We start from the raw sequence: 16808 nt of genomic DNA, 5'->3' as shown, positions 1-16808 counted from the left end.
CCAATGGGTTTTAGATTCACCAGCTAGGGAAACATCCTACCTACATCCACACTGTCATGCCTGTAGGAATTTTGTAAATTTCAATGAGATCACCTCTCATTCTTTGAAATGCTAGAGAATAGAGGTCCAATCTCTCCTCATAAGACAATTCCGCCACCCCAGCGAATTGTCTGGTGAACCTCTGTTGCATTCCCTCCATGGCAAGTATATCCTTCCTTAGATAAAGAGACTAAAACTGTACACAATACTCTAGGTGTGGGTCGGATTTACCGGCCCTGATGTGAGCGGGACCCGCCACGGCGGGACCAGAAGATCCCAGCGGCTGGGGGGGGTGCAGAAATTCCTGCCTGTGGTCTCACCAAGACTCTACACAGCAGCAGCAAGACATCTTTACTCCTGCACTCAAATCCCCCTGCAATGAAGGCCAACATACAATTTGCCTTTCTAATCGTTTGCTGCACCTGCATGCTAGCTTTCAGTGACTCAGTCACTTTGGCCATCAACTTTCCCAACATCTCACCATTTAAGAAATACTCTGCCTTTCTGTTTTTTCTGCCAAAGTGTATAACTTCACACTTATTCATATTATATTCCATCTGCCATGTTCTTGCATATTCACTTATCCGGTTCAAGTCCCCTAGAAGCCTCCATGCATCCTCCTCACAACTTACATTCCCACCGAGTTTTGTGTCATCAGCAAACTTGGAAATATTACATTTGGTCCCCACATCCAAATCATCGATATAGATTGTGGACAGCTGAGGCCCCAGCATTGATTCTTGTAGTACCCAACTAATAACAGCCTGCCGTTGTTAGAATGACCCATTTATTCCTGTTCTCTGTTTTCTGTCTGTTAACCAATTCTGTGTATTACGCCCAATCCCATCCGCTGGGCCCTTATCAAAAACATTCTGAAAATGCATCACATCCATGTGATAAAGGGTTCTCCTTTATCTATGCTACAAGTAACATCCTCAAAAAACTCCAATAGATTTGTCAAATATGATTTACCTTTCATAAATCCATGTTAGCTCTGCCCAATCATATTATTTTCCAAGTGTTTAGTTATCACACGCATTATAATAAGTTCTAATATTTTCTCTACTACTGATGTCAAACTAACAGGTCTTGACTGAACTTGATTATAAAAGATCCTGAGGGGCCTTTCCATAGTGGATGTGGAAAGGATGTTTCTTCTTGCAAGAGAACCTCGAACTAGCAGTCACTGTTTAAAAATAAGGTGTCACCCAATTAAGACAGAGATGAGGAGAATTGTTTTTCTCTCAGGGGGTCAAGTGCCTTTGGAGCTCTCTTCCTCAAAGGATGGTGGAAGCAGAGTTTTTGAATTTTTTAAGGAAGAGGTAGGTAGATTCTTGACAAGCAAGGGGGTGAAAGGTTATTGAGGAATGTGGAGATGAGGTTACAATCAGACAGCCATGATCTTATTGAATGACAGAACAGACTCAAGGGGCCAAGTGGCCTACTCCTGTTCCTAATTCATATGTTCATATGTCCATAGTTCTCAGTTTTCTCTCTCCGTCTTTCTTAAATAGTGAGGTTACAGGTGCTATTTTCTCATCTGCAGGAACTTTTCAAGGATCTAAAGAATTTTGACAGATAACCACCAATGTATCCACTATCTCTATAGCCTCCTCTTTCAACACTCTGGGATGTAGCTCATCAGTTCCAGGGGATTTATCAACCTTTATGTCTTTCCTTAAAAATGTGGCACACGGAAACAGGCACAATACTCCAGTTGAGGCTGAATCCGTCTTCTATACAAGTTTAGCATAACTTTCTTGCTTTTGTACTCTATGCCTCTATTGATGAAGCCTAGAATGTTGTATACTTTATTAACCTCACTCTCAACCTGTTCTGACAGCTTTGATGACTTATGTGCATATACACCAAGGTCCCTCTGATCCTGCACCCCCTTTAGAATTGTATTCTTTATTTTTATTTTGTTTCTCCAAGTTCTTCCTACCAAAATGAATCACTTCACACTTCTCTGCATTGAATTTCATCTGCCACTTGTCCGCTCATTCCATCAATCTATTTGTCCTGTCTAGGTCCTTTTGATGTTTCACAGTATCCTCCTCACTGTTCATAATGCTTCTAAGTTTTGTATCATCTGCAAATTTTGAAATAGTGCCCTGTACACCAAGGTCTAGATCAAGGAAGAGCAAGGGTCCTAACATAGACGTACCTGGGGAATTCCACTACAAACCATCCTCCAGACTGAAAAACAAACATTCATTAACTACTAGTCACTGTTTCTTCACACTCGGCCAATTTCTTAACCATATCACTACTGTCCCTTTTATTCCATGAGTTATTCCATAAATTTTGCTCACAATTCTGTTGTGTGGCACTCTATTAAATGCCTTCTGGAAGTCCATGTACACCACATCAACAACATTATTCTCATCAACCCTCTTTGTTACCTCATCAAAAAATCTAAAGCAAGTTAGTTAAACACGATTTGCCCTTAACAAATACATGCTAGCTTTTCCTAATTAATTCACAATTGCCCAAGTGACTATTAATTTTGTCCCAAATTATTGCTTCTAGGAGCTTCCCCACCACTAAGGTAAACTGGCTGGTCTGCAATTGCTGGACTTATCTTTACAGCCTTTTTTGAACAAGAGGTAATACATTTGATAAAAACAAAAAAACTGCGGATGCTGGAAATCCAAAACAAAAACAGAATTACCTGGAAAAACTCAGCAGGTCTGGCAGCATCGGCGGAGAAGAAAAGAGTTGACGTTTCGAGTCCTCATGACCCTTCGACAGAACTTGAGTTCGAGTCCAAGAAAGAGTTGAAATATAAGCTGGTTTAAGGTCTGTGTGTGGGGGGCGGAGAGATAGAGAGAGAGAGAGGTGGGGGGGGGGTGTGGTTGTAGGGACAAACAAGCAGTGATAGAAGCAGATCATCAAAAGATGTCAACGACAATAGTACAATAGAACACATAGGTGTTAAAGTTAAAGTTGGTGATATTATCTAAACGAATGTGCTAATTAAGAACGGATGGTAGGGCACTCAAGGTATAGCTCTAGTGGGGTTTTGTTTTTTTAATACATTTGTACTTCTCCAGGGCATCATCCCCTGATAAGGGAGGTTAGAAAAGGCTTGGCACTAAAACCTGTCAAATTACTGTGTAGCAGTAATGAACAAAGGAAACAATATTGTAAAATCAATAGGGTACAAGCTGGAGGATATCAAGCTAAAGCTGTACAATGAACAAGTCACACATTTCAAATGTTGTGTCCAGATTTAGTCACCAATACGGAAGGGGGACAATTAGGCCATTGAGACAAGGCAGACAAGAGGCACAAAGCTGATCCAGAACATCAGATGATTGGTTCATGATAAGATTGGAGAAGTTAGAGCACCTTTGCCTGAAAAAGAGGTAACTGGGAAGGAACTTCGAAGATATTAGAGATATTAAGTGTTATTGTATAAAGACTAACTCCAAAACACTACTCCAAGGGAAACCTAAACAGAGCAAATGAACATAATCCAAACTGGTGAAGGATCAATGAATAACTGGTATCACAACAACAATTCATATTTAAAGCCTGCCTTTAACATAGCAAAACATCCAAAGGTGCTTCAGGAGTATTACCAAACTGAGCCACATAAGAAGATATCAGGTCAGTTGACCAAAAGCTTGGTCAATGGTGGAAAATAAGGAGCATCTTAAAAGGAAGCAAGAGAGGCATAGAGGTTTAGGGAGGGTATTCCATAGCTTCGGGTCTTGGCAGCTGAAGAAATGGCCACCAATTAATCAGAGAATGTAGGTCAGTGAGCACAGTAGGCTAGTGGGATGGAATGGTGAGAGTTAGAATACAGGAAAGAGGGAAGATCATTGGGAATAATCTTTCCCGTAGGACAGTGGATGCAAAAAATTTAGATTTATTAAGGATTTTGCACAAAAGCAATGAGAGAAATGACCAAATTAACCTGTACTTTTACATTAAAAGTTATCCAAGAGCAGAAATCTTAAACAGAGGGCTAATTGTTAGTCAAGACACTGAAATAAGTTCCTTGCCCTTAGTGCTGTAGGATCTTTTATAATCATCTGACCAGGAGGAGTTAGTTCTTATATTTGTGAATACATGGTGGTGACAGAGGGTGCAGGGTAGGAGTAACCTTCCTAATTATTACATGATCCAGTCTGAAAGGGGACAGCATCAACAAACAGTTTTTCTCCTAGCACCAGTTCACAAGAACATAGGTATGGGGAGTCAGCAGTGCACTGACTCAGGTTGTCAGAGCTGCTGCACCTCCATGTTGGCTAACCTGTGGGGCTGGGAGGGAGAGAGGGATGGAGGGGCTCATTACAGTACATGTGCGCATGTGGTGGGGGGGAAAAGGGGGTCATTGCAGTGCATGTGGCAGGGGGAGTCAGTGCACGGAGGTGATTTTGCTGACTCATCTGTCACCAGGGAATATGGAGAGTTTGGCTGAAACCTACACAAGTACAAAAATGACATTTTTAAAAATTACATTAAAACAGATTTTCATATTTATTTGATTATGTTGATCCATATATACTGAATGTTACTGCGTTGCTTCATTTTCTATTTTCTTTTTGTAGGCATCTGGAGTCACGCTAAGTTTCATGTGTTAAAATGGGGTCACATTAGAAAATATAGTTTGGGAAGCACTGGTTTAGGACCTCCCCCTGCTGGCTCAACTACTCAACTGACAAATTCATTAAGCCATTTGAAAGGCCTTACCTTGCCGTCATTTAATTGTCATCAAATGTCAAGTCCTAGTTAAGATTCCTGGAAATATTGATTAGTTATAGGAAGCTAAGAAAATTTAAGTAGCAAAATAAAAGTACGATTATATCTGTTCACACACCAACCACAGAGTAAATCCATGTTAAATTCAATTCAAGTTCCTGAACCAAATAAGTTCCTGAAAATTACCTGTTAAATTACTGTTCATAAACTTAATATTTCCTGATATTTAAATCCTAAGGCTTAGAAATAGGAGTTTAATCTCCTAAGGGCATAAAATTCTCAAATATTCACAGCAGGATGTGTGTTCATTGTGAGATAAACTGCTGTTTGTAGTTAGGATACAAGATGGAGCTTAAGCCAGCATTTTACCCTCCCATTTTCCAAATTATACTCGTGGTCTCTCAATAATATAATTTTTAAACTAGGTTTGTTGTTGAGCTCTGTAAAGATCCAGTGGGCAGCAAAAGACTTTGAACTTTTGTGCAGGAATAAAGACAAGGGAGGCAGTATGCCCGCAATAATGTTGCTCAATTGTTTTAAGCATATAAAATACTCCATACATTATCCACACCACATCTTAGGTCATTCAACCTAAATTTCAGTATGTCTGCATCTCCACACGTAAGCATTCATTTGCATGCACTGTCACGTGTATCAAAACAACCAACTTGTAACTATTTTCTGCTCATTTTCCAAATTTAGGTTTTTTTTCCCCCACAAAACACTACAAACACTAATCCTGTGAAAATTGGAACACAAGTTAAACTATTCTGTTTACAAATTACAGAGCAGCCTACCTAAATGCAGATTCCCAAAAGCAGTTCACTGCACAAACACCAGTGGGCAGCATCCAATATGGATTCCAGAAAGATACAGATACATCCTTACACCTGATTGAATAAAAAGAAAGTAGGCCTTTTATGAAAAATAACTTTTTCACAAATCATCGTGCAAAAAATAAAATGACCAAGCATTAAGGAAAGCATAAAAAATGTTACTAAATTCGGTTTATGTAAAAGATCTAAAATTATGCTCTACAATAACAGATTATGAAGCTTAACACAATTGTCTGAAATAATTGGGCTGAAAGAGTGGAGAATTTCAAGGAAGTTAATCATAATCAAAGAGTTTACCTTTTGTTATTCCAAAGTTTATACTGAATATTTGGAGTTTATGCCACTTACAATTGGTTAATTGTTCAGAAGTTTTATTTTACCTTTCAACAAGAGATTAGTTACAAGTGTAATGGATGCTTTGAATTTTCTCCTGAGATTTCCAGATGCCGTCTTGGAGAACCTGTCTTTTTAAAATAGGTAATGAATTCAATTCACAAAGTGGGCACGACTGAAAATAGAGCATATTGCAGGTGTGTGACATAAGACTGATGCTTCTGTCCTTGTTGGCGTCGGGCATGAGTGGACAATATGGCAAGAAGGCCAAAAATTGGTTTTATGCTGTTGTGAAACCAGTTTGGAATTGTCCACTCCATCCATCAATGATGGGCTGCCTTTCCTACCATCCAATGTCGGGAATGTCATTTTAATACATTTGCATCGAATCATAAGCCCTGCTGGCTGGAATCATTCCCCCACACTGGATCATCCGGGCACGTTGGCATGATTGCACGCTGACATGTTTCACAACAGCATTTAAAAGGCGTCTAACTGGCAAGCTGTACTTCGAAGGGAACTCGAAGGTGAGTACACACTAACATTGTGCAGCGCTTGCGAGCGCCACCTGTTCGGCTTCAAGGAAGAGGCATTCAGGTGAAAGCACGGGCAAGTAGTATTTTCCCTGGAGTGTGGTGCCAGTATAATGGCTGCATTGCAGTTGGGGCAAGGGCACGGTCTGATGGTAGTGCACAAGGACATGCAGGTTGGGGGGGGGGGGGCGGGGGTTGCGCAGCGGGGAAGCAGCCATGCATTAGAAATTAAGAAAAACTTGTATAAAGTGAGCATTCTTCCATAGCAGAGACAGATACAGCGATATGCTTGGAGTTGGGCCTCTAGCTTATCTGCCCACTCAAGCAATGCAGAGGCATGAAAGGCCACCAAATGCTCCTGAACTTTGCACCGCTCAGACACAGACTGCAAATTAATCAGCATTTTAGGGGGCTGCAGAACAATTGAACAACTGGGCAAGTTGTACAATCTTCTTGCGAAAGCGGGCCATGGAGCAGTCACTGGTGGAGGCACTCACGGTCCCTTACAATGTCTGCGTTAAGTTTTGAACCAGTTGACCCCATGATTCAAGCTAACAGTGCAGCCTTGCAGTATGCAGTGGGGCGAAAGTGGGTGGGGTTTCGGGTAACCATATACCGCACTAAACTCCAGCCATCCAAGTGTTGGCCAGCAGTCTCTGACATGCATTAAGGGGCCTCAAGACAGAGTCGGAGCCGCACACGTAACCACTAGAGTTCCTTAGGAGATCAACGCTAACCCACGCGTTACTCACTTTGATCTTGCAGAAGGAGTACATCAGGAACATGGAGCCTGGTGACCTAGCTGTATGCCTCACAGCTTACAGGCAGCAGAGACGAAGGAGAAGAGAATAACAGAAGCATCTGGCTGGGCAGAGAGAGGAGCAGCAGCAGCACCCTCAAGAAGAAGGAATGGCTGGGGCTCCTGTGCATGCCGCTGAAGAGCCACATTGAGCCTGGTTAGACGCAGGGTCTATAGATGTCACCTGTCATTCCTGCAGATGACTGAGAACTAGTGTCGCAAAGAACGCACATGTCTAGGGAACTGGTCGGTCACATATGCCACCTGATGAAGGATTTGGTGCCACGGGGCCATGGAGGGCATCCGCAGTCAATGGTTATGAAAGTGTCCACAGCACTCAATTTTTACGACAGTGACCTATACGGGATTTTGCAAGTCTCCATGCACAAGTGCATCCAGGAGGTCACAGACGTCATATTCACAAAGGCACACAGCTTTGTGCACTTTGCCCGGGATCAGGAAAGCCTGGATGCAAAAGCAATTGGATTTGCCCAGATCTCAGGTGCAAGGTGCCACCGACTGCACTCAGATGGTGCTTATGTCTCCATAAGACCATAAGACATAGGAGCAGAAATTAGGCCATTCAGCCCATCGAGTCTGCTCCGCCATTCAATCATGGCTGATAAGTTTCTCAACCCCATTCTCCCACCTTCTCCCCGTAACCTTTGAGACCCTTACCAATCAAGAACCTATCTATCTCGGCCTTAAATACACTCAATGACCTGGCCTCCACAACCTTCTGTGGCAATGAATTCCATAGATTCACCACTCTCTGGCTAAAGAAGTTTCTCCTCACCTCTGTTCTAAAAGGTCTTCCCTTTACTCTGAGGCTGTGCCCTCAGGTCCTAGTCTCACCTACTAATGGAAACATCTTCCCCACGTTCACTCTATCCTTTTAGTATTCTGTAAGTTTCAATCAGATCCCCCCTCATTCTTCTAAACTCCATCGAGTATAGACCCAGAGTCCTCAAACGTTCCTCATATATTAAGCCTTTCATTCCTGGGATCATTCTCGTGAACCTCCTCTGGACCCTCTCCAGGGCCAGCACATCCTTCCTGAGATACGGGGCCCAAAATTGCTCACAATATTCTAAATGTCGTCTGACCAGAGCCTTATAAAGCTTCAGCAGCACACCCCTGTTCTTATATTCAAGTCCTCTCAAAATAAATGCCAACATTGCATTTGCCTTCCTAACTACCGATTCAACCTGCAAGTTAATCTTAAGAGAATCCTGAACTAGGACACCCAAGTCCCTTTGCACTCCAGACTTCTGAATTCTCTCCCCATTTAGAAATTAGTCTATGCTTCTATTCTTCCTACCAAAGTGCATGACCACACACTTCCCCATGTTGTATTCCATCTGCCACTTCTTTGCCCATTCTCCTAACCTGTCCAAATCCTTCTGCAGCCTCCCTGCCTCCTCAATACTACCTGTCCCTCCACCTACCTTTGTATCATCTGCAAACTTAGCCAGGAAGCCCTCAGTTCCTTCATCTAAATCATTAATGTATAAAGTGAAAAGTTGCGGCCCTAACACTGACCCCTGCGGAACTCCACTAGTCACCAGCCGTCATCCTGAGAAGGACCCCCTTATCCCCACTCTCTGCCTCCGGCCAGACAGCCAATCTTCTATCCATGCTAGTACCTTGCCTCTAACACCATGGGTTCTTATCCTCCTGAGCAGCCTCCTGTGCGGCACCTTGTCAAAGGCCTTCTGGAATTCCAAGTAGATCACATCCATTGGCTCTCCTTTGTCTAACCTACTCGTTACCTCCTCAAAGAATTCTAACAGATTTGTCATGCATGACCTCCCCTTGATGAAACCATGCTCTACTTTACCATGCACTTCCAAGTATTCTGAAATCATTAATAATGGACTCTAAAATCTTACCAATGACCGAGGTCAAGCTAATCGGCCTGTAATTTCCCGTCTTTTGCCTCATTCCCTTCTTGAACCGGGGGAGGGGGGGGGGCGGTTACTTTAGCGATTTTCCAGTCCTCTGGGACCCTCCCTGACTCCAGTGATTCTTGAAAGATCACCATTAACACCTCCACTATCTCTCTAGCTATCTCCTTCATAACTCTGGGGTGTAATCCATCTGGTCCAGGTGATTTATCCACCTTCAAACCTTTCAGTTTTCCTAGCACCTTCTCCTTGGTAATGGCCACCATACTCACCTCTGCCCCCCAACTCTCTTGAAAATTGGGGATGTTACTCGTGTCTTCCACCGTGAAGATTGACACAAAGTACCTATTCAGTTCCTCTGCCATTTCTTTGTTCCCCACTACTACTTCTCCAGCGTTATTTTCCAGCAGCCCAATGTCCACTTTTGCCTCTCTCTTACCCTTTATATATCTAAAAAATCTCTTGCAATCTTCTTTTATATTACTGGCTAGTTTACCCTCATAGTTAATCTTCTCCCTCCTTATTTCTTTTTTAGTTGTCCTCTGTTGGTCTTTGTAGGCTTCCCAATTCCCTGGTTTCCCACTGCTCTTTGCCGCATTGTATGCTTTCTCTTTAGCTTTTATGCTGTCCCTGACTTCCCTTGTCAGCCATGGTTGCCTCGTCCTCCCTTTAGTATGCTTCTTCTTCCTAGGGATGAATTTTTGCTGTGTCTCCCAAATTACTCCCAGAAACTCCTGCCATTACTGTTCCACTGTCTTTCCTGCTAGGCTCATCTCCCAGTCAATTCTGGCCAGTTCCTCCCTCATGCCTCTGTAGTTGCCTTTATTCAACTGTAATACCGTTACATCTGATTCCAGCTTTTTCCTCTCAAATTGCAGGGTAAATTCTATCATATTATGGTCACTTCCTCCTAAGGGTTCCTTCATCTTAAACTCCCTTATCAAATCTGCCTCATTACACATCACTAAATCTAGAATTGCCTGTTCCCTAGTGGGCTCCACCACAAGCTGCTCCAAAAAGCCATCTTGTAGACATTCCACAAATTCTTTTTCTTGGGATCCACTACCAACCTGATTTTCCCAGTCTACCTGCATATTGAAATCCCCCATGATCACTGTAACCTTGCCTTTCTTACACACCTTTTCTAACTCCTGGTGTATCTTGTGCCCCACATCCTGACTACTGTTTGGAGGCCTGTACATAACTCCCATTATGGTTTTTTTACCTTTGCGGTTCCTCAACTCTACCCACACAGATTTTACATCATCTGACCCTACATCATCTGCGGCAACAAGCAGTCAATTACGTCACCTGCAACTTGTGACCACCACAGACACATCCTACAAGTCTGCGCACGATTCCCAGAGAATGTCCATGACCCCTACATTCTTGGTAGGTCTCAGATCCCCGACGTATCCCAGGGTCCTCAGAGGCTTCAGCGTTGGCTCCACGGGAACAAGGAGTACCCGCAGAGAACATGGCTGATGACGCCAATGCAGCAGCCACAGGGCGCAGAAGAGAGAAGGTACAACAAGACTCACGGTGCAACTTACAAATGGTTCGCTGCACTGAAGTGTATGTTGAAAATGAGGTTCTGGTACCTGGACTAGAATGGTGGAAACCTGCAATACAGTCCACAGAGGGTGTCATGCATCGTTGTTGCCTGCCCGCCCACATAAAACGGCAGCACGCAGCCAATCACAGGTGGCAATCAGCTCCACGCCCACCCACGCCCACTCCCGACTGGCCTGCCCAATGGTGAGAAAATTCTCCTCTGAGATTATTCCTTAACTTACACTGCTCTAGTGAATAAAATCTTTTTTTATTCTATATTAGACTTTCTATTGAAACACAAAAGCAAAATATGTTGGAAATCCAAAATAAACGCAGAAAATTCTAGAAGTACTCAGCAGGTCAATCAGCAACTGTGGAGGGAGAAGCAAGTTAGTGTTTCAGGTTGATGGCCTTTCATCAGATCTCAACCTGAACGTTAACTCTGTTTCTCTCACCACAGGTGCTGCATGACCCGATTATTTTCAGCAATTTGGTTTCTGTTGGTAGACAAACTATTTTTTAAGACTAGGTGACTGACAGGCAGCCTGCTCCAAAGTCTCTGCCACTACTACATTTGAGCTATCCACCAAGATAAGAAGGACAGAGATGTTCATTCCTTTTGTGTGTTCCCTCTTACATGCCCCCTTCTGCATGCACCCTCTCCCACACCACACTCTGACCTCTCCCACACCGATCTCTCCCTCTCTCCATCCACCCCATGCACTCTCCCCCTAGTCGCACAAGCAAAGGGGCACGCAAGAAACATAGACAAGAATATGAAAGGGGAGAAAGAACAAAACAGCAAGTGAACGAGGTAAGAACCAGTAGGGAAGACAGTGAGACAAAGCGACAGGGTTGAATACGGAGACACACATAAACGTGACTGAAGCGAAGGAAGCAAGAGTAAGCAAGAGAATGCATGAGAACATGAGCAAAAGAAAGCAATTTATTGGCATCAGTACCATTAATCAGATACTGCACACTCACTGGTTGCATCGTAAAGACTCCAAATGGATGGATATCCCTGACTCAGGATACTTAGAATTAGATATATCACAATTCATATTAATCCCAGCTGTCAAAATTTTAGCTGGATTCAGGTCCCAGAATTTTAAAGGTGCATTCTAGCACACACAACCCGATTTTTGTGGGGGGCGGGGGGAACATTCATAATCTAGTATCATATCTCATTTGTAGTTACAAAATACATGATTTGGCTCCAATTTGTGCTTTAACCAACAGTATTGAAAAATAAATTAAGAACAAAACCAACATTCTGGGTGTGTTTCCAAACAGCACAGAAAACAACCAACTACTTCACTTGAATAAAACCAGTAATTATAATGGGGAAAAACTGAAACCTGTAATGACCGTCACGTAGATTTTCATACACAAATGATGCCATTAACTAGTGCTGTGGCTCCTTTCCCTAATAATTAGAAAAAAAGATTAATCAAAATTTAAAATTCAAAATGTTATGTACATCTTCAAGAATTAAAATCAATCTTAACAATAGGAAAGAAAGCTCAACAACAGGAAGTGCTCTGCTAAACTATTTTAATTGCTGAAAATGTGGAACAGGAAACAATTTTTAGCCACGTCTTTCTCCCCTCTGATGAAGCCACACAAGATTATAAACAGGGCATTATAAATTAGCAAAGTAAAACTGCAAAAGCAGACAGTCACCACAAGAGTCATGTTACTGCATAACAATATTTGAATACATTTTCTTTCTACAATGCTTTGAGCATAATCTGCTTTATTCACTGCAAACAATATTGTAAATGGTTCAAGTTTCCTCCCAACAATTTCAACCCATGTTCATAGAAAAATACAATTTCTGAGGTTACACCTACGTTTTTAGTATGTCATGAATAATAAAGTACACTCTGGCACCAATAATTACAATTTACTGTGCATATAACGAATCAAATTTTGTTTGTTAATGTTCCTGTGAAGCGCCTTGGGGCATTTTATTATGTTAAAGACACTATATAAATGTAAACTGACGTTGATGACAAATATTGACCTCACAAGAAATCCTTTCAGCCAGTCATTTGAGGCATGGCAAAGCAGGGAACTAATTCCAGATGTTAAAGTAGGCTCATTTGATGAACAAATATATTTGTCTCGACAGTCAATTAGGATGCTATCCTATTCTAACATCTGGACAAGGTGTTAACAGTAGTTCACAATCCATCTGAAGCTTTGTTTACTTTTGACATTTGACTTGAAAAACAAAGTTTTCTTGATAGTGCTTTGAGATATAAAGACTTTCTCCGAAAACTTCAACTGTGATTGTGACATCTGCCAGCAGCATTAACCCTTCTCATGCCTGATGGACAATTGTTGGAGTTTACAAATCAAAAGCACATTATCCTTCAAGAAACAACTCATTTGGTTTTCAGCTGAAACAAAGCTCCTGCTTCTTAATCAGTGGACACTTTAGGGCCTGATTTTAACTTGCTTAAAATGCATTCACTTACACGCAGTTAAAAAATTGGGCCTTTTGCCAACAAAGAATAAAAGGTTAAATCAGATTTTGTGTACTGCCCACTCTTTTGCCCTAGCAGCAAAGGCACTTTAAGGATATCATCTTCTCACATCAATCTTAAATGTATATTTACTTTATCTACAGCTATACATTAAAAGTTCTCTATTTGACACAATATGGAAATTCTGCTTTCGTCAACTTTGCTAACCATCTGTTGTGTGATTTTACACCATGAGAATGATGCTTCTCACAAGCCATATGGTGATGCCTGGAGGTTACATGCTATGCTAATAAGCAAATCTATACAGTACAAATCAATACACGAGGTCTAGCTCATGGTACTTATTATATTTCAAAAGGAACACAAGTACACTATCAATGAATGCACACTATTGTACGGATGTCACAGAATCACACAATGCAGAAGAGGCCCTTCAGCCCGAGTCTGCACTGACACGTGAGAAACACCTGACCTACCTACCTAATCCCATTTACCAGCACTTGGCCCATAGCCTTGAATGTTATGAGGTGCCAAGTGCTCATCCAGGTACTTTTTAAAGGATGTGAGGCAACCCGCCTCCACCACCCTTCCTGGCAGCGCATTCCAGACCGTCACCACCCTCTGGGTAAAAAGGTTTTTCCTCACATCCTCCCTAAGCCTCCTGCCCCTCACCTTGAACTTATGTCCCCTCGTGACTGACCCTTCAACTAAGGGGAACAGCTGCTCCCTATCCACCCTGTCCATGTCCCTCATAATCTTGTACACCTCAATCAGGTCGCCCCTCAGTCTTCTCTACTCCAACAAAAACAACCTAAGTCTATCCAACCTTTCTTCATAACTTAAATGTTTCATCCCAGGCAACATCCTGGTGAATCTCCTTTGCACCCCATCCAGTGCAATCACATCCTTCCTATAATGTGATGACCAGAACTGCACACAGTACTCCAGCTGTGGCCTCACCAAGGTTCTATACAACTCCAACATGACCTCCCTACTTTTGTAATCTATGCCTCGATTGATAAAGGCAAGTGTCCTATAAGCCTTTTTCACCAACCCGCTAACATGCCCCTCCGCCTTCAGAGATCTATGGACACACACGCCAAGGTCGCTTTGTTCCTCAGAACTTCCTAGTGTCAAGCCATTCATTGAATACTTCCTTGTCAAATTACTCCTTCCAAAGTGTATCACTTTTCAGGGTTAAATTCCATCTGCCAGTTATCTGCCCATTTGACCATCCAGTCTATATCTTCCTGTAGCCAAGACACTCAACCTCACTGTTAACCACCTGGCCAATCTTTGTGTCATCTGCAAACTTTCTAATCTTACCCCCCACATAGTCATCTATGTCGTTTATATAAATGACGAATAATAGGGGACCCAGCACAGATCACCTGTGGTACGCCAGTGGACACTGACTTCCAGTCACTAAAGCATCCTTCTGTCATCACTCTCTGTCTCCTACAAATAAGCCAATTTTGAATCCACCTTATCAAATTACCTTGTATCCCATGTGCATTTGCCTTTTTTTTATAAGTCTCCCATGTGGGAACTTGTCAAAGGCTTTGCTGAAATCCATATAAAGCACATCAAATGCACTGCCCTCATCTACACACCTGGTCACCTCCTCAAAAAATTCAATCAAATTTGAGGCATGCCATCCCCCTGACAAAGCCATGCTGACTATCCCTGATCAAACCTTGCCTCTCCAAGTAGAGAGAGATTCTCTCCTTCAGAATTTTCTTCAATAGTTTCCCTACCACTGTCTTGAGACTCACTGGTCTGTAGTTTCCTGGCTTATCTGTACAACCTTTCTTAAATAGCAGAACCACATTAGTTTTCTTCAGTCCTCTGGCACCTCCCCGTAGCCAAAGAGGAATTAAAAATTTGGGTCAGAGCCCCTGCGATCTCCTCCCTTGCCTCCCTCAGCAGCCTGGGACACAAATCATCCAGACCTGGAGATTTGTTCACTTTTAAGCCTGCCAACACCTCCAATACCTTGTCACTCCCTATATCAATTTGCTCAAGAACCTCACAGTCTCTCTCCCCGAGTTCGATACCTTCATCCTCATTCTCTTGGGTGAAGATGGATGAGAAGTATTCGTTCAACACTGTACCAATGTCCTCTGGCTCCACCCATAGATTGCCCCCTTGGTCCTTAATGGGCCCTACTCTTTCCCTGGTTATTCTCTTCCCATTGATATACTTGTTGAATATCTTGGGATTTTCCCTACTTTTACCAGCCAGAGCTTACTCATATCCCCTCTTTGCTCTCCTAATTGCTTTCTTAAGCTCTCACAAAGTCGGAACCAAAAATGAAAACAGCAATTGTGCAAATGGGCGGTAAAAAATACTCTTCTCTAAAAGTACCAAGAATTCTAATTAATTAACTTATGAATTTGGAACTCAAAATCAGTCAATACACATTTGGAACATGCCTATGAAGGAGAACCACATCTGTGCACATGCACGCACACATACACGGTTACTGGCTGGCAATCAGGAACAGGTACCTTGGCCAATTTTCCCGTCCTTAGCCCAGGAGCACCAAGACAAATTATCAAATTCTAATCAGAACCTCAATTGAGATTCCTTAAACTCAACACAAACCAAAGATGAACCTGGAATATCCCTGATTTGTATGGCTTAGTTACACACTGAATAAACTCACTGAGCCATTGAGGAGCCCTTTATTGGGGTCTTTTCTGAATTTTCCACATTTACAGACAACATATGCTGTGAGAATTCAGAGCTGACTTTGAGGCAGCATATATACTTATCCATTGCCCCAATACTCTACAGTACTCTGCTTTACCTAGGGAATCTTTCCTTAAACATGCTTTATCAGTGGAATAAATTAACTCAACTAGAAAAATAATTTGCCATTACAGCCAAGTTTTATGCCTTCTACCAATGACGGAGTTATGCCACTTTTCTTTCCAGCACCAACATGACAGTTCTATCTGAAAGCAGTCCATCCCCAATTGTGGCTCTGAATATGAATATATATAATGCTTCGATCTTGAACTTTCTTGGGCAATTATTTGTCTTTGCTTTTCTCTACCCTTTCATCTGCCTTTTGTTCCATGAACAAAACAAGCCATGGTGACCTTGATAGCTGTAGGCAATGCTGTCCTTGCAATGCTTTGAAATTACAATTGTAGCTGCAGCAGTTCGCACATTTCACTCATGATCTCTCTTACGAAGACAAGGTATTTCATCCATTGGTCCTCACTGCTGCTGTTCACTGTTCCTGAAGTCTCTTGCAGGCATGGGGCTGAATTTTCACTTTGGCTTGCAGGGGCGGACCCCACACATAAAATGACGTCACTGCGCACCGTGATATTTTGTTGGGCGGGCACACGATGATGTCTGACGCACAGCCACCATTAATTAATGGGCTACTTAAGCCCTTGAGGCACCAATCAATGCCGATTTTTGGCGCCAGAGCGATCTTCGGCTCGGCACACAGGCGCAACTGGCAGGCGGGTAGGACATATTTGTATTAACCTCATCCACAGGCGGGATAAGAGGGCTCACTGGGGTCATGAGTGCGCACAGTCAAGCATTTATTTCTGAAAGTTTTTGAAACTTGCCTGTGT

General features: G+C 42.5%; 1 protein-coding gene across 4 annotated transcripts in view; it reads right to left on the bottom strand.

Moving 5' to 3' along the window:
• gxylt1b (glucoside xylosyltransferase 1b) overlaps positions 1-16808 on the bottom strand; it is a 114726-nt gene that overhangs the window by 48491 nt on the left and 49427 nt on the right. For 2 of the 4 annotated variants that reach the window (XM_041216385.1, XM_041216386.1), the window contains exon 2: positions 5550-5642. The exons of 1 other annotated variant lie outside the window; for it this stretch is intronic. In XM_041216385.1, the coding sequence (XP_041072319.1) occupies positions 5550-5642 (93 nt within the window). Of the gene's footprint in view, positions 1-5549; positions 5643-5968; positions 6053-16808 lie in introns of those variants that run through there. One more of the 4 variants, XM_041216388.1, reaches the window with a different exon arrangement.

Source organism: Carcharodon carcharias, chromosome 21 (assembly GCF_017639515.1).
Source record: "Carcharodon carcharias isolate sCarCar2 chromosome 21, sCarCar2.pri, whole genome shotgun sequence".
Taxonomy (NCBI): domain Eukaryota; kingdom Metazoa; phylum Chordata; class Chondrichthyes; order Lamniformes; family Lamnidae; genus Carcharodon; species Carcharodon carcharias.
Note: the sequence above shows the minus strand (reverse complement) of the source record. Positions and strands in the feature narration are given on the sequence as shown.